The following is a 19,543-nucleotide window of genomic DNA, read 5'->3' as shown; positions in this document are numbered from 1 at the left end:
ATATTGCTGTAAGTGGCAATATTTCATTTTTTTATGGCTGAGTAATATTCTATTATATATGTAAATACATGGAGGTAGAAAGAGTGCAATAACCTTCAGGCAAATTGTTTAAACTTTGAGTTTTACATTTCTTAGTTTCAAAATGGAAATATCACAAGATGCCCTCAACAGTGAAAACAAAGTGTATGAACATAATACCACACATAGTAATTTCTTAATAAATGTTATTTTCCTTCCCCTCTTCTCTTTCTTTGTTCTTGGACAAACAACATTATACCAAGAAAATGGAAATAAAGATAAGCCAAACAAAAACTGCCAACAATTTGACTGACAAAATAAATCAAAATTGTTCTCACCAGCTACTGCTTCTGGATTTTAACGTAATCAAAAAACAAAACAATTCAGTTCAAAATACAAAAACTTAAGTCATAAAACTCAAAGCCGTAACACTCACTGGAGCACACAGAATAGAATCAGCCCACATTTACTGCTAGCACTAAGGTGAAGTGTATGAGACCTGGGTACAAAGCAAATTATGGGGCAGAGGAAATCTGAAGAATAAAATCAGGTTTAGGGGGAGTGAACATCCTCCCACCCTTCTAATGAGGAGTTTGAAAATAATCAGCGTTAGCATGATGACACGGATATTGGTTTGATTCCAGAGCTTACCCTACCAAATTATAAAAATCGCAAAAGAAAGTAATTGAAGAATTCATAACGAGATTTGCTTGGCAATGTTCAAAATCCAAAGCAAAGTAATTTAATAAAGGAGGCACAGAGGGGGCTTTCCTTGATCTTTGCACTGTATTATCCCAAACAAATCATCATCAAACAAAATTAAGCTGCAGGGCATTATGAGGGGGACAACTTAGTCAATTGTATGGAAACCTGCTCCAGCAGACTGACTAAACACCTGCCCTCCCCACCCTTCCTCACTCCTTGCTCTCCCTGCAACTAGATCCCAGCAATCCTGCTCATTCTTCTTGAAGAAAGATGCCTATGGGTGCATTTCCGAATGCTATCATTTCTTTTTCACTTACTGATTATTTATTTTGTTTGATTTTTAAAAAGATAAAACATTTGGATGTCCACTTGTGTCGCCTCTGCTCTAGGCCCTGGGACAACAGATGAATGAGAGAGAGGCCTGACGTTACGGAGGCTCGGAGTCCGGTCAGGATGGGACAGAGCAGGGCACTGAGGATGGGGTGACACTGGATGAACCTGAACTCTGGGATGCACGGGGTGTTAAGGGAGCCCCTGGCCCTGCCCTGAGAAAGGAGGAGCTTCAGTGGGGGGCAGGAAGAGTAAATGCTCCTGCTGAGACCAGAGAGATAACCGAGAATCAGCCTGGCCAATAAAGAAAGGTAAGGCTTTCCAAGCAGGAGGATCCGGAGTGTGTAGAGGAGGGGAGAGGGGAAGGAACTGCTCAGGTTTCCTGTGATGAAGACACTAGGTAAGTGGAAGTAAGAGCTGAGGCTTCATTCTGATCATGCATCTCTTCCAGTTTTTGCAGAGTGGCACCAGCTAATGACATAGGAGCTAGAGTGAGAAAAGTATTGAGTTCAAACCCTGGGTTCGATATTGACTCAAACTTGATTATCAGAAGGTCCCTTGCCCTCTTTAAACTCTAGTTTCCTAATTAATAAACAAGTTGTCGAGAAGTCCAGTTCAGCTAATTTAATGCCTGAAAAAAACTTAAATTCCCACCCTTGATCCATCCCAGGCCTCTTTAATGGTAGCCATTACGATTAAATTAACCTTCTGATTGTTCAAACACTGATTCAAGGCCCCAAAGGAAGAAAGGAAAACTCTGGGTAAAATAAGAAAGGAAACACAAATGTTTGAAATAACATACCATACCAAACCAGCCTTCGTCAAGCCTAACTCAATTTAAAGAGGAAAGCATCAAGCATACTCTTACATATTAACTGAGTTCAGCATTACTAAATGAGTTGACTAACAAACAAGTGAATGAATAAATGAATGAATGAAAAACTCAAATATTTCAAAGAGCAAATCATTGTGTACTCATGTGAGGAAGGTGTTTTTATGTACATCAATTCTGATTAATAAAAAAAGGTAGGTATCTAATCATCAAAGGTAGGTATCTAACCATCTCTTCAATTTTCTCAAACGCACCAAAATTCATGAATTTTGCCTAATGTAGGCCAAGGAAAAAGTGAGTTGAAGAAAAAGTGATTTTTTCTCCATTCAGTCCCCAGAAAAATAAATCAAAATAAAGTCAAAATACATACATACATATATATATATATATATATATATATATATATATATATATATGAAAAGAAAGAGAAAGAAATTTTTATAAATCACAAAAGAGGATTTTAGAAAAGTAGAAAAATACCAATTTATAAAAAGACTTTTCCTACTAAAGATAAATCCACAAGGATTTAATGGAAAAAAAAAACACAACACTGAAGCCTGAGTATTCTTTTGATCCCCAAGATAGAATGTAATTTATTCAAAGCTGTGCTTCTGGCAATACTCAGTAATATTTTGTCCAGAGCTTTAAATGTTTATATCCTTTTTTGACACCATGTTTCTACTTTTGAGAATTTGACTTCAGGAAATAAATATAGTAACTGAACAACCATTAGGCAATAAGGTGTTCATTATAGTGTTATTTGTAATTTGTGAAAAATTGTAATAGACCCAAATAATACTCAAGAAGGAAATGCTTAATTTTACATATATTTGATGAAATATTAAGTAGCCACTAAAATGGTTTTTAAAGTTTTACAAAAGTGTTAGAAAGTGCAGGATAAAATATATTTTCTCTAACATCATAATTATGCAAAATATTTACAAATATTTGAAAAGACTTCCCAGAAATACAAGAGTTCCTAGAGCCTTGTTTAGGTGGTTGAAAAATATACATTTGATTGGTTCTTTTCTGTTTGTTTTTAGAAATATTCTAACCTTTTAAAAATGGTGATATTTATTTAAATGATATATATTTTCAAATTATAAATGTGTAATCTAAGATTTCCTTTCAAAACCTCTTATTTTAAATGTTGGCATGGATTGGGAGATATTTAATCTAAGTGCCCTTGGAATTGGGTTGGACCACAGATTTAAAGGGGCTTCCCTTGTGGCTCAGCTGGTAAAGAATCTGCCTGCAATGCGGGAGATCTGGGTTCGATCCCTGGGTTGGGAAGATCCCCTGGAGAAGAAAACGGCTACCCACTCCAGTATTCTTGCCTGGAAAATTCCATGGACAGAGGGACCTGGTGGGCTACAGTCCATGGGGTTGCAAAGAGTCGGTCATGACTGAACGACTAACACTTTCACTTCACAGACTTAAATCATGTGAAAAAGGCTCAAGTGTTATTACAAGGTCAAGACACTCAGAACTCAGCCAGAGACCCAGAGAAGGGGTTCTGCAGACAGCAGCTGTTAAACAACGAAAATACCACTGCCGTCCTTCTCCTACAAGGAAACTATACATTTAGTAGAAATAAAAATGGGTTTTGTTCTCATGGTATTCCACTCTTCTTTCTGCCTCTCTGGTTTCCCTTATTTTTTCTGTGTATTTTATTTCCTGTTTGTCAGTTTTCTCTCACATTCTCACATTTGTGTTTTCAAAACTGAAAAAGAATTGAGGAATCTGGATTGTAAAATGTAGGTACATGACAGGACTACCTTAGGAAGCTTTCCTAACCTCACTAAGCAGAATAAATACCTGATTTCTGTTCTCCTACCCTTTTCCACACTAACTCACAGCCATTTTTTCATCCTTCAGAACTCAATAGGGATACTTTGGGGAAAAAAAAAAACTAAGTCCAATGCTCTATATTCTGAACTCTATGCTAATGAAAACACAGCAAATAAAAGTTCATGGAATTCAGCTAAAACAGTGCTTAGAGGGAAATGTATAGCTTTAAATACTTGTATTGGGCTTCCCTGGTGGCTCAGTAGTAAAAGAGTACACCTGCAATGCAGGGGACATGCAGAAGATGTGGGTTCAATCCCTGGGTTAGGAAAATCCCCTGAAGGAGGAAATGGCAACCCACTCCAGCATTCTTGCCTGGAAAATCCCATGGACAGAGGAGCCTGGTGAACTAGAATACATGGGGTCGAAAAAGAATTGGACACGACTTAGCCACTAAACAACAACAAATACTTGTATTAGGAAAAAAAACAGAACTAAAGTCAATGATCTAAGTTTCACCACTACAAAGACAGAAGATGTAAAAGCAAATTGAAACCAAAATAAACAGATGTAAGGAAAAAAATTGCAAAGGAAAAACAATGGTAAAGAATCTTCCTGCCAATGCAGGAGAGGCAGGAGGCTGGTTCGACCCCCGGTTCATAAAGATCCCCTGGAGTAGGAAATGGCAACCTACGCCAGTCTTCTTACCTGGAGAATCCCATGGACAAAGAAGCCTGGCAGGCTACAGTCCATGGTCCCAAAGAGTCAGACACGACTGAGCATCTGAGCATGAAATGGAGCAGGACCATATGGTCCTTGCCTCTCCACCATGTCCTCTGTATGCCTCTTGCCTGTGGAAAACTTTAGTCAAAAAATAAGTTTAATCAGAGAAGTGAGAAATGCTGAAACAAAGGAAGACAGTCAAAGGAGACTAAGTAATAATAATGTAGTCATTATGAATAGTCAAGGACCTTTAGTTCTTTCTCAAGGACTGTAAATAACATTCTGAGCCATATCCTGTAAGTTGTTGTATAGATACCAAAACACCAGGTGGAGAAGTTAACTACACGATGACCAGACTATACCTAGGACAAGAGCTGCCACAATTCCGAGAACTGACTGCAAATAAATGGGAACAAATGGACCCCGAAACTGACTATGAACTGTATCTAAAACAACCAAGATGATGCCAGTCAGACCACTGATGACCAATTTGAAGATGATTGTTAGAGATGACTGCTGTTTCTGCATGTAGCCTGCTCTCCACTGTCTATAAAAGCTCTCACCCCCTGCTCCTCAGGGGTGGGGGAGTCAGCCTTTGGACGGATGTCTGCCACCCTCCCCGCCGCCAGTTGCTGACATCGGAAATAAAGCAAACTTTCCTTTCCACCAACCTGGCCTGTTTACTGGCTTTTGAGTGATGAGCAGCCAGACACCCCCATGCATACCTTTCGGTAACAAGCACAGACACAAGAAAAAAAAAATTACCAAAAATGTGAATCAATGATATGAAAACTGAGAAAAGTCAATAATATCAAAAGTTGATGTTTTAAAAGGAAAAACTATGTTTACATATTTAAAAACTCAATAGTGTAAGGTTACAACTTTCCCTCCAAATATCTATAGATTCAATGTAATAACTATCAAAAATCTCAAGTTTTCTTAAGGAAATTGACAGGATGGTTATAAAATTTAAATGGACATGCAGAAGTTCTAGAACTCTCCAAATAATCTTAGTTGAAAGCACAGTCTGATTTAAAGAATTATTATAAAGCTATAGTGATTAAGACTTTTTATTAGCAAAAGAATAGATATATAGATCAATGCAACAGAATAGAGAATCTAGAAACAGACCAACACATATGTCCAATTGATTTTCAATCAAAGCATCTAGTCATTTGTTAATTAAATATAAGTCATTTAAATAAATGGTGTAAGAACATGTAAATATAATCTGTGGCTTCCCAGGTGGCTCAGTGGTAAAGAATCCTCCCACCATGCAGGAGACATGGGTTTGATCCCTGGGTCAGAAGATCCCCTGGAGGAAATGGCGACCCACTCCAGTATTCTTGCCTGGAAAATCCCATGGACAGAAGAGTCTGGTTGGCTACAGTCCATAGGGTCACAAAGGGTCAGACATGACTGACTGGCTGAACAAGCACTCACACACCAGAAATTCAAGTGCATCATGTGCTCAGTCACACAGCTGTGACCAACTCTTTGCAACCCCATGGACTGTAGCCTGCCAGGCTCCTCTGCCCATGGGATTTTCTAGGCCAGGATACTGAAATAGGTAGTCATCCCCTACTCTAGGGGATCTTCCTGACCCAGGAATGGAACCCATGTCTCTTATGTCTCCTGCATTGGCAGGCTGGGTCTTTACCACTAGCACCACATGGAAAGCTCACCAGAAATTCATAACTGGTTGCTGTTGAGGTCAGGGGGAGAAGTTTCTAAAAGGTAACATGAGAAAACTTTTGAAGATGATGGAAATGTTCTACACAGTTGGCCACCTGTATCTGCGGGTTCTGCACTGTGAATTCAACCACTGTGTATGATAAAAAATATAAAAAAACAATTCCAGAAAATTCCAAAAAGAAAAACTTGAATTTGTTGCTTCTTGGCACTGATTTGCATTTCATTTACATTGTATTTACAACTATTTACATAGCATTTACATTGTATTAGGTATTGTAAGTAACCTTATAATGACTGATGATTATTTAAAGCATATAGGAGGATGCTTGCAGTTATATGCAAACACTACCCATTTTATATAAGGGACTTGAATATCCATGAATTTTGGTATCTGCAGTGTCTTGGAACAAATCCCCCTCATATACTGAAGGATGACCATATCTTGTTTTGGAGTGGTGATTACACAGTTGTATGCATTAGTCTTAAACCCATGAAATAATCACTTAATATACGTGAGTTTTACTGTTTGTCAGTTATACCTCATAAAAAGACTAAGTGCTATTTGTCTTCATATTTTTATCATGCTCTTTTTCTAATATATAGTAGGTGCTAAGGCAACTTGCTGACATCTACTGAACGTCAACTGTAGCACTGTTGTCCCCACTGGACACTGTATCAGAAGTGGAACCACTTCTGCACTGGTAAACACAACTAATCTGGGCAGGCTTGTCTTGGTCTCACAGGTAGCCCAGAGAGGTGAATTCTCTTGACCAAAGCCACCGATTAAATTTGGTGGAAAGTGGAACTTAAATTTACATCTCCAAGCTCTTAAATGGAAACTATTCAAATTACATGTCTTGAATGGATGAATAAGCGAATAAATGAAGGGACAAAGAGATCATTGAACTTGCAAAAAGGATATAGTGCCTTTTGAACAAGTGCAAAAGAATAGAGATGGATGATTATCCAATGTGAGTGTCTGAGAAGAATGAGGCATCTGGAATCCCCAATATGCATTGACTTGGTAGCAGGAAAAGGACAAAATGTGTGTCTTGGGGCCTGCCAACAAGGCCTGTTGCTGCTAAGAGAGTTGTTGGTTTCCACCGTACAGGGTTGCCTAGTTTGTATCAGCCCTTTTTGTTGCAGCTGGTGGGGGGGGAAGGGAGTGGGGTCAGACCTGCATCAAGGGTCCCCTTCATTGACTTGACAAAATCTTCCTGATCACTGAACCCAGCATCTCCCAAACACAAAGAAGTGTCATCCCAGATAAGCCTCTTCCTGCTCCTCTATAACGACATCCAATATGCCATGGAACCAGGATGCTTCCTCACATCTCTTCTTCCAAATGTGGTGCATCAAAATTCCTGACCCTCCCATGGAAGACTGTAGGACTTCTAGGGACCACCTTTTCTGCCATAAGGGATGGTCCCTGGCACTCAGTGGGGAGTGTACACAATGAGAGCATCCCCTGTCACAAAGCAGAGAGCCCCAGGGAAGAAATAAAGGCAGGTGTTGATGGGTGATACCCACACGCAATCTGGCGCCAGGGCAAGCATTAGATCAGTGTGGAAATAAATAAGATTTGTGAGCCCGTTTTCTTCCTGCATTTGCATTCACACTTTATGACCTCAGCGATATTTACTGAGTGGAAAAAAACCACCTTCTGTTACGACTGCTCGACTCCACAGTGACTTCCCTCAGACAGATACTATCTCCAGCCACAGGGTCTGAAACTGGCTACTTGTCTATTTATTCAAAGAGCCCAATGAGCTGTGAAGATTGACATTTAAACTATTAAACTATATTCTATTTGACAATGCTATTAAATATTAGGTCTGATTTATGGAAAGACTTAATAAATTGGCAGCCTGGGTCAGCCCTGACACTGCATAGAAACTGTGTTATGGCTGGATGTTACTTGAGAGAGTTGATCAAGCTCAAGAAAAATAAAGTCTCACCGACAACATTTAAAGTCTGATTTCATGTGACATAGTTATTATCATATAAATTCAAACCACTTGCCAGCTCAATTCTGCACCCCAGAGTTTCTCTAATTGATATTTTTAATAATTGGGAAATCAAAAGATACAATTGCAGACCTAAATAACCTCTGCTATGTCACATGGAAAGAGAGGTAAGGCTTTTAAACATGGCAGCCAGCCATATATCTTGCTGCTTGGGTTAAAAGAGGAAGGGAAATAGAATCACAAGTAAACAGTATGCAAGGAGGGTGCGGACACATTGGTTATGGAAATGGGATGTAACCCTACAGCAAGAGGCAAAGTTGGAGTGAGATATGACTGTACTGTGGCTTACTCACATCTGTGTGACCTTGAACAAGCCACTTAATCTCCCTGAGGGTCAGTCCCCTTTCTACATGATGGAGATAATGACAATCAAGTAGTTCTGTTTAGGATGGAAAGAATAATATATGTAGATCATCTGGCAGAGTGCCTGGTACATAGAGACTGCTCAACAGATTTCAGGGGGGAATTGGGCCAGGCCAGGAGTGAGGCTGGGTCCAGGGTAGTGAGGGCGAAGTCTGTGTGCCACCAGAGTTAGGCCTGAAAAGGACAAGAAAGGACGCAGCCTGTATGCTACTAGATGGTGTGGAACTAGGTGCCTATATGCTGTTAGACGATGTAAAGTCAGAGGAGGACTACCTCCTAGATGTGCTCATGCATTCTTAGATGATACAGAGCTTAGATGATGAGCTACTGGATATGTCTATGAGCTATCAAATGACACTAACCTTCAGGAAATATCCCTGAAGCAGCCATTGCTCTGGACTAGGGATCCTCAAAACTTTTTCTATAAAAGGCCAGATAATAAATATTTTAGGCTTTGGAGACCACATGGCCACAACTACTCAGCTGTATTTAAGTAGCAGAAAAGCGGCGGTAGACACAGTGTAAACAATCGAGTGTGTGTTCCAATAAAACTTTATTTGTAAAAGCAAGTGATAGGCCAGATTCAGCCCATGGATCATAGTTTGTAGACACTTTCCTGACAAGTGCAGGTGGCTGAGGGAAATGAAAGCAGTCTCTCTTTGCTCACCAAGGATCAACAGAATCTCTTTCCTAACAGGTGGGTATTGAGCCTGAAAGCAACCATAAAGCTATTTCCCTCATCCCGCCCATCAAGGAATTCACAGAGGGTAACCTGCTCACTGATGGCACCAACTACACGGCCAATTTATGTGTTTCTGGTCAGTCCAACAACAAACAGCTGACTCATTCAGGGACAATCCAGTATTTATTGAGAATTAATGGGCGCCAGGCAGGTTTGCTCTAAAAACTGCACACTGTAGACTTTCAATAAATAAATAGAACTTCTCTCCCCTTCCAAATTCCTTTCTGCTCTCTTCACCAGGGCCCAGAAAGGGCTGCCTCCTCCTTATCTGAGTGATGGCTGGCATAAAAGAATAGGTCACAGTAGCGGGGGCAACTATGACATAATTCCTTTCTCTGGTTCTGATACTGTGCAAAAGTGATCACCTCTTGCTAAGCAATTTCCCACCTAAATTGGTTTCAAGTCATTAAAAGCTGCAGCACTCCCAAGGAAAAAAAAATAATAGCAGCTCTCCGAGGTTACTCACAATATCAAGCTCCTTGACTTTAGCAGCAATTAGACATTGTTCCACTACCAAGCACTCTCTGGAAATGGACCCAGGTCACCAATGAGTAACTTGAAATTAGAAGTGGGAGCATCCTCCTTTTGTGAAGGCAGTTTCCTCTGTAATTCCTTGGGGGCATCCAGTTCTCACCTTTGTCAGGCTGCCTGCACTGCACTCAACCGAGTTCTGTCTGGGATTTGGAGAAGTCCCGCCTCCCTGAATACCAAGACCACACTCATATTTCCAAGGATGCTGGATTTTTCCTTATAGTTTCTAGATTCAAGATATGACCCTCACTCAGGGCATAACCCTACCCAGTCTAGTCTGCCAAGGACCAGGGATTCATAAGGCATTTGAAGGCATGGTCTGGGGGATCAAGGTCAGTTCCATAAGGGCAGGAGACAGAAAGAGTTTCAGATAAGCATGTAGGCACAGTAGCCACCCAAACAGGCACTTGTAGAAGGAGGGTTTGAGAATGAATCTGAGTACTTCTTGCAGTGAAAAAATGCAGTGCACTCTACTTTCTGAAAGTACTATAAACTCACTTATATGACACCAGTTATAAAACCCTTAACATTTGCCTAGTGCTGACAGGTAGTTTTTTTGTTGTTGTTTTTTTTTTTTTCCTTAAAGATCCAAATGCAATAGGGAGATTTGTGACCCCCAAGGCTGGCTTGGGGTTTATAAAAGGAAGGTATCATAAAAGCAACACATCCTCTGTATTGGAAAAATACTAGATTCTGTACCATGAAGCTTTAGGCATTTATAGACAATCTCTTATTTGCATCTTCCACCACTTATTTTTTAACATTTTTTTAAATTCATGAGTAAGACCCTAAATATCACCAGAGGTTGATGTAAATAGGATGATGGGAAGATGCCTCTCTAAGGACACATTTCCAGATTTATTGTGCTCCAGAGGGCTTTATTGGTGGTGTCTGCCTTCTTGATGTACTCCAGGAGTGAGAGTAGGCATGTACCTGGGCGCCTGCAAGGAGAGGAGGAGGGTGGTGTGGTCTGGGAGCCGAACTCTGCCTGGCTAGCCTGGAATTATTTATCTAAAAAATATAGGTAGGTGCAAAGAATAATATTAATTGTGAACCTTGGTTCATAATGAGAAATAAAAGATAAAAACAAAAAACCTGTGACTGTAAAGCTAACACTGACCCTGACTTCCATCCAATAATATACTTCTCTCCCTCGTCTTGCTCTGCCTCTCCCATCTGTAGTAACCACTACCCTGAGTCTTATATTTTACTCTTACTTTGGATGTATGTATACCTGTGTTTTATACATTATTCCAAAGAATGCTCAAACTACCGCACAATTGTACTCATCTCACATGTTAATAAAGTAATGCTCAAAATTCTCCAAGCCAGGCTTCAGCAATACAGAACCATAAACTTCCACATGTTCAAGCTGACTTTAGAAAAGGCAGAGGAACGAGAGATCAAATTGCCAACATCTGCTGGATCATCGAAATAGCAAGAGACTTCCAGAAAAATATCTATTTCTGCTTTATTGACTATGTCAAAGCCTTTGACTGTGTGGATCACAATATACTGGAAAATTCTGAAAGAGATGGGAATACCAGACCACCTGAGCTGCCTCTTGAGAAACCTGTATGCAGGTCAGGAAGCAACAGTTAGAACTGGACATGGAACAACAGACTGGTTCCAAATAGGAAAAGGAGTACATCAAGGCTGTATATTGTCACTCTGCTTATTTAACTTATATGCAGAGTACATCCTGAGAAATGCTGGGCTGGAGGAAGCACCAGCTGGAATCAAGATTGCCAGGAGAAATATCAATCACCTCAGATATGCAGATGATACCACCCTTATGGCAGAAAGTGAAGAACTAAAGAGCCTCTTGATGAAAGTGAAAGAGGAGAGTGAAAAAGTTGGCTTAGAGCTCAACATTCAGAAAACTAAGATCATGGCATCCAGTCCCATCACTTCATGGCAAACAGATGGTGAAACAGTGGAAACAGTGGCTGACTTTATTTTGGGGGGCTCCAAAATCACTGCAGATGGTGATTGCAGCCATGAAATTAAAAGACACTTACTCCTTGGAAGGAAAGTTATGACCAACCTAGACAGCATATTAAAAAAGCAGAGACATTACTTTGCCAACAAAGGTCCATCTAGTTGAGGCTATGGTTTTTCCAGTGGTCATGTATGGATGTGAGAGTTGGACTATAAAGAAGGCTGAGTGCTGAAGAATTGATGCTTTTGAACTGTGGTGTTGGAGAAGACTCTTGAGAGTCCCTTGGACTGCAAGGAGATCCAACCAGTCCTTCCTAAAGGAGATCAGTCCTGGGTGTTCATTGGAAGGACTGATGCTGAAGCTGAAACTCCAATACTTTGGCCACCTGATGCTAAGAGCTGACTCATTTGAAAAGACCCTGATGCTGGGAAAGATTGAGGGCAGGAGGAGAAGGGCTCGACAGAGAATGAGATGGTTGGATGGCATCACTGACTCAATGGATATGGGTTTGGGTGGACTCCGGGAGTTGGTGATAGACAGGAAGGCCTGGTGTGCTGTGGTTCATGGGGTCGCAAAGAGTCGGACATGACTGAGTGACTGAACCGAACTGAAGTGGTTGCTATGTTGACTGTTATTTTCTATCAGTTGACCCATGTGAAATTGCCTTTCATATTCTTCTTTTGGGCTTCTCTCATAGCTCAGCTGGTAAATGCTGAGCTCTCTTAGCTCAGCTCCTGCAATGCGAGAGACCTAGGTTCGATCCCTGAGTTGGGAAGATCCCCTGGAGAAAGGAATGGCTACCTGCTCCAGTATTCTGGCCCAGATAATTCCATGGACAGGGGAACCTGTAGTCCATGGGGTCGCAGAGCGTCAGACACAGCTGAGCGGCTGTTACTTTCACTCTTCTTTACTCAATATTTATTCAGCTAACATGCTGAAGCTGAAACTCCAATGCTTTGGCCACCTCATGCGAAGAGTTGACTCATTGGAAAAGACCCTGATGCTGGGAGGGATTGGGGCAGGGGGAGAAGGGGACGACAGAGGATGAGATGGCTGGATGGCATCACTGACTCGATGGACATGGGTTTGAGTAAACTCCGGGAGTTGGTGATGGACAGGGAGGCCTGGCGTGCTGTGATTCATGGGGTCGCAAAGAGTCGGACACGACTGAGCAACTGAACTGAACTGAACCGAAGATTCACCCACACTGTTACATGAAGCTGTGGTTTAGTCCTTTCACTGCAGGTCTTACTTATTTTTATTTTTTTCCATTTATTTTTATTAGTTGGAGGCTAATTACTTTACAGTATTGTAGTGGTTTTTGCCATACATTGACATGAATCAGCCTTGGATTTACATGTATTACCCATCCCGATCCCTCCTCCCACCTCACTCTCCACCCGATCCCTATGGGTCTTCCCAGTGCACCAGCCCCGAGCACTTGTCTCATGCATCCAACCTGGGCTGGTGATCTGTTTCACCCTAGATAATATACATATGTTTCAATGTTGTTCTCTCAAAACATCCAACTCTTGCCTTCTCCCACAGAGTCCAAAAGTCTGTTCTGTACAGACATTTCTCCAAAGAAGACATACAGATGGCTAACAAACACATGAAAAGATGCTCAACATCACTCATTATCAGAGAAATGCAAATCAAAACCACAATGAGGTACCATTACACGCCAGTCAGGATGGCTGCTATCCAAAAGTCTACAAGCAATAAATGCTGGAGAGGGTGTGGAGAAAAGGGAACCCTCTTACACTGTTGGTGGGAATGCAAACTAGTACAGCCGCTATGGAGAACAGTGTGGAGATTTCTTAAAAAACTGGAAATAGAACTGCCATGTGACCCAGCAATCCCACTCCTGGGCATACACACCGAGGAAACCAGATCTGAAAAAGACATGTGCACCCCAATGTTCATCGCAGCACTGTTTATAATAGCCAGGACACGGAAGCAACCTAGATGCCCATCAGCAGACGAATGGATAAGGAAGCTGTGGTACATATACCCCATGGAATATTACTCAGCCATTGAAAAGAATCATTTGAATCAGTTCTAATGAGATGGATGAAACTGGAGCCCATTATACAGAGTGAAGTAAGCCAGAAAGATAAAGACCAATACAGTACACTAACGCACATATATGGAATTTAGAAAGATGGTAATGATAACCCTATATGCAAAACAGAAAAAGAGACACACATGTCTTACTTATTTTTAAACTTGTTAATGCTCATTTGGACTGCTTCCAGAACCCTGGCTCTATAAGCAATGCTACCATGGCCTTTCCTGTGTCTGAGGTGCTACAGAAGTTTGTTTGGGATGGATACATAGGAGTGGAATTGTTAGGTCAGTGGGTATGAAAAACTCCACTTTCTAAGAGAATGACAATTTGTTCCCAAAGTGGCAGTACTGAGTACACTCCCACCAGCAATTAGCCACCTGTTACTCAATCCTCTCCACCACCTCTCCTTTGGGGCAAGTCTAATTGATATAAAGTGATATATCTTTATGGTCTTGATTTTCATTTTGTGGAAACACTAATGACTTTGAACATTTCTTCACATGATTACTGACCATATTTGGTACCTCTTCTGTGAAAGTCCTGTACAAGTCTTTTGCTCATTTTTCTATTAAATTGTTTGAACTTTCCTTATTCATTTGTAAAAGTTTTTCATGTAATATCCATACAGGATATTAATCCTATATTGGCTGCATACATTGTTAATATTCACTCCCAGTGTGTGACCTGCCTTTTTATTTTCTTTATAAAGTATCTTGTAACGAACAGAAGTTTGATAAAGTCAAAAGCTGTATCTTTTCTTTTAGAAGTTCTTTTTGTAGCCTTGTTGCAATGAATCTTCATAAGCATCCAGTTTGGATGGGAGTATTGGCTCTCTATGAGAGACAAAGAAAGCAGAGAAGGGAAACTCAAAGGACATTTGGCTCAAGTCTTACATTCATAAAAGGCCTTAAATCAACTTTGTATTCATTATCCGCAAATGAGGTCACCTACAGCCACAAAGATCCACTGTCAGGGATGAAAGAAGACCCAGCAGCTCGAGGTGAGAGCACCATATTTCTTTGTGCACGAGGACATAAGAAGTTTTAATAAACCTTGTGAGCATAGGACTAGCACATCTATGCTGCATTCTATTATTTTTGTTATGATATCACTTGGTTAAATATAAACATTCCAAATCTACCACAATGTGTTCTTTTAAATGTTTCAAGTGTTTAAAGAGACCCCCCAAATGGGAAATTGGCCAAGATTCTCTTAACATCTAGGGGTTTGACAAGAAGACTGGGGCTTTCAATGTAAACATCATTGGTGAGCTGTGGAACTGGGATTCACACCCAAATGTGCCAGGCTTCAGAGCCCAGACACTCTCTGTTGCTTAACTTTGCTAAACAACAGGGAGAAGCCACCCCAAGCTGACTGCCCTGTGGGCATGCAGACCACAGGGACTCCTACACCACACAGAGCCCTGCCTCATGACACTATGCCAGGAGCTAGGCCCTACTGCTTCTGAAGCAAGACTCAGGCTCTGCCTCTCTCCCTGGACCCATTCTTGAGAGGGGTTGGCAAACTACTGAGGGCTTTTCTTATCATGAAGAGCAAGGTGGTAGACTCTAGAGGCCTTGAAACTTTCTGCAGCCTCCCCCTTATACCCACTGCCCTCTGCAGTAAGGCCAGGGTGTGTGAGTGCATGCTCAGCCATGTCAAACTCTTTGTGACTCCATGGACTGTAGCCCATCAGGCTCCTCTGTCAATGGGATTTCCCAGGCAAGAATACTAGAGGGGGTTGCCATTTCCTCATCCAGGGGATCTTCCAGACCCAGGAATCAGACCTGTGCCTTTTGTATCTCCTGCATTTGGAGGCGGATTCTTTACAACTGCACCACCTGGGAAATCCACAGTAAATCCAAGGGATTGCCAAATGACCGGGGATGTAGAACACAGATGTGAGCATGAGTGTGTGAATATGTGTGAGCATTAGTGTGTGTGTGTGTGTGTGTGTAGTGGGAGCATGTGCATGAGTGACTATGTGTGAGAGCCTGTAGGAATGCTCTGCAGAGGTAGCATTGATGGGTAGGGAAATGTAAGACACGCTGAGGCAGGCTGGATGAGTGTATGCATGCATGTGCATGTGTGTGTGTGAATGCATGTGAATGTGTGAAGATTCTGCAGAAATGGTGGGTCAGGGTGAATAGAGAACAGAAGGGAAGAGATGCTGAGCAAGATGGGCTGGACAGAGAGGTCTACCCAGAGAAACAGTAGTGTTGGCCACTGTGCACATCTTTCCTGCATTGTTCACTAATGACCAAGAGTAAGCAGCCTCTGTACATGAGGGTCACTGAGAAGAAGGTGCCCCCACCTGAAACATCCTTATGACACCTGCCTTCATCACACCATGACCTTCACGTGTTCTGCAGCACGTGGCGGATAAACACCAAACCCCTCAGTCTGGAACCTCAGGCATGAGAATCCAATGAGGACTGTGACCCATGCTGATTCCCATCTGCATAATGGGATAATCATAATTAATTTGAGTCACTGTGAAAACTCACTGAAACAAATTAGCAAAGTCTAACCCGTTTCTGAAGAATGGGCTCATCTTTTCCTGCCCATCCTCTCTCTGGCTTGGGCTCTTCCCATGGGGTGCTCCCTCAGTTCCACCCCTGCCCCCATTCAGTCTCCATGCTGGGCTTGCTGTCCTTAGCACCATCTCCCAAGCACACCTCTGCTCCACAGCATGGTCCCACATGGTGCCCACCCTTCCCTGAACCCTGCCCCCACTTCCTCTCCCTCTCCCCTGGTCCTCTGTGTCTGCTTTTATTGAGTGTTCTTACTTGGGGTGGGCAGACCCCTCTGTACCACCATCCTATGAACCCAGGAAGAGGGAGATCCAGGTCTTGGGCTTAACCTCCCTGCCCTTCCCTGATCCGCTGGAAACTCAGAAGGGCCTTAAGTTTCCCTTCTGCCAGCTCCTTTGCATCTCCTGCCAAAATTGGGCATCTACCTGAAGAATGTGTGCCTCTTTACCCACATGTTGATGAGAAATGCCTATCGACGCTGCTGAAGATGGGTCACCCTGCAGGTGACAGGGATACTCAAAGAGATGCCTCTGGGAGGGTGTTTCCTACCCCAAGGATGACCGTCCTTATGGCTCCTGTCCCAGCACACACATGCCTGGGTGGCCAGCTCCCACCTACCTTCCTGATGCCTTCCGAAGGACTGGACACACAGTTGTCAGCCCCTCCATTCTTGCTGATGGTCCGCCAGAGCTCAGCAAACGTGCTGTCTTGCTCCAGAGGGTTGGTGCCCTTGGCTCGGAAGTACTCGTACACAGCAGAATCCCGGACAGTGCCGTAAGACATCTCCACTTGCTTGGACAGGTCCTGGAACGTCCTGAAATAAAATATGGATATGAAACATGGGTACATGGGGCACCCTGTGGGGATACACACAAAGTCCGCCTGAGGTTGGAGCCAGGTGTGGCCCACTGTCCTCACCCATCACTCCCAAACCCCAGCGGCATGAGTCCCAAGGCCTGGAACATGACTTGCCAGGATCTCATTCTATCCAAGTTACTTTTCTTCACTGTAGATTAATTCAGTAAGGCTGTTAAATGCCTAAAACCAGGTGCTGTGCTGAGCCACTGAGCCTGAGAGACAAAAGGATGAATAAGACATGAATCCTGTCCTCAAGATGCTTAGAGTTGAACTGTAGAAACACATAGACAGACCATCATAACAGAAGAGTCATGGCAACACCGGAGGCTGTACACTGAAGGTCTCCAACTCAAATGCCTACAAAGGCACAGGAAAGAGAAACATCACGGCAAGACCAACGACAGTGACTGGTCTCTGACACCCAGAGCTGGTGTATCGTGGACACACACTCAGAGACTGTGACCATGAAGAGGCATGTCTCCTCCAAAGCTTGCAACTGTTCTGGAATTCCACCCAACTATTGCCTTCCAAGCATCTGCCCTTATTGCCAAATTCAGACTTAAATTGCAGAAAGTAGGGAAAACCAATAGACCATTCAAAGAAAGTGATAGTGAAGCCGCTTAGTCGTGTCCGACTCTGTGACCCCACAGACTGTAACCTATCAGGCTCCTCTGACCATGGGATTTTCCAGGCAAGAATGCTGGAGTGGATTGCCATTTCCTTCTCTAGGGGATCTTCCTGACTCGGGGATTGAACCCAGGTCTCCTGCATTGTAGGCATCTGAGCCATCAGGGAAGCCATTCAGGTATGACCTAAATCATATCCCTTACGATTACATAGTGGAAGTGACAAATAGATTCAAGGGATTAAATCTGATAAACAGAGTGCCTGAAGAACTATGGACAGAGGTCTGTGATACTGTAGATGAGGCACTGATCAAGATCATCCCCAAGAAAAAGAAAAGCAAAATGGCAAAATGGTTGTCTGAGGAGGCCTTACCGTAAGCTTTCATAATAGCTACGAAAAGAAGAGAAGTGAAAGGCAAAGGAGAAAAGGAAAGATATACGCATTTGAATGCAGAGTTCCAAAGAATAACAAGAAGATATAATAAAGCCTTCCTCAGTGATCAATGCAAAGAAATAGAGAAAAACAATAGAAGGGGAAAGACTAGTGATCTCTTCAAGAAAATTAGAGATACAAAGGGAACTTTTCATGCAAAGATGGGCACAATAAAGGACAGAAATGGTATGGACCGAACAGAAGGAGAAGATGTTAAGAAGAGGTGGCAAGAATACACAGAAGAACTATACAAAAAAGATCTTCATGGGCCAGACAACCAGGATGGTGTGATCACTCACCTAGAGCCAGACATCCTGGAATGAGAAGTCAAGTGGGCCTTAGGAAGTATCACTATGAACAAAGCTAGTGGAGGTGATGGAATTCCAGTTGAGCTATTTCAAATCCTGAAAGATGATGCTGTGAAAGTGCTACACTCAATATATCAGCAAATTTGGAAAACTCAGCAGTGGCCACAGGACTGGAAAAGGTCAGTTTTCATTCCAATCCCAAAGAAAGGCAATGCCAAAGAATGTTCAAACCACCACACAATTGCACTTATCTCATACACTAGCAAAGTAATGCTCAAAATTCTCCAAGCCAGACTTCAACAGTATGTCAACTGTGAAATTTCAGATGTTCAAGCTGGATTTAGAAAAGGCAGAGGAAACAGAGATCAAATTGCCAACATCTGTTCGATCATCGATAAAGCAAGAGAGTTCCAGAAAAACACCTATATCTGCTTTATTGACTATGCCAAAGCCTTTGACTGTATGGATCACAACAAACTGCGGAAAATTCTTAAAGAGATGGGAATAACAGACCACCTAACCTGCCTCCAGAGAAATCTGTATGCAGGTCAAGAAGCAACAGTTAGAACTGGACATGGAACAACAGACAGGTTCCATTTCAGGAAAGGAGTACGTCAAGGCTGTATATTGTCACCCTGCTTATTTAACTTATATGCAGAGTACATCATGAGAAATGCTGGGCTGGATGAAGCACAATCTGGAATCAAGATTGCTGGGAGAAATATTAACAACCTCAGATATGCAGATGACACCACCCTTATGGCAGAAAGTGAATAAGAACTAAAGAGCCTCTTGATGAAAGTGAAAGAGGAGAGTTTAAAAGTTGGCTTAAAGCTCAACATTCAGAAAGCTAAGATCATGGCATCTGGTCCCATCACTTCATGGCAAATAGATGGGGAAACAGTGGAAACAGTGACAGACTTTATTTTTTGGGCTCCAAAATCACTGCAGATGTTGACTGCAGCCATGGAATTAAAAGACGCTTACTCCTTGGGAGAAAAGTTATGACCAACCTAG

At 42.2% G+C, this 19,543-nt stretch overlaps 1 protein-coding gene across 4 annotated transcripts in view; it reads right to left on the bottom strand.

Annotated features, from left to right (window-relative positions):
• Window positions 1–19,543, bottom strand: part of GRID1 (glutamate ionotropic receptor delta type subunit 1) — a 688,675-nt gene that overhangs the window by 31,880 nt on the left and 637,252 nt on the right. For all 4 annotated transcript variants that reach the window (XM_043476200.1, XM_043476199.1, XM_043476202.1 and 1 more), the window contains one exon: window positions 16,920–17,115. In XM_043476200.1, coding sequence (XP_043332135.1) covers window positions 16,920–17,115 — 196 coding nt within the window. The remainder of the gene's footprint in view (window positions 1–16,919; window positions 17,116–19,543) is intronic.

This window comes from Cervus canadensis, chromosome 8 (assembly GCF_019320065.1).
Source record: "Cervus canadensis isolate Bull #8, Minnesota chromosome 8, ASM1932006v1, whole genome shotgun sequence".
Taxonomy (NCBI): domain Eukaryota; kingdom Metazoa; phylum Chordata; class Mammalia; order Artiodactyla; family Cervidae; genus Cervus; species Cervus canadensis.
This window is presented reverse-complemented; position numbering and strand designations above follow the sequence as displayed.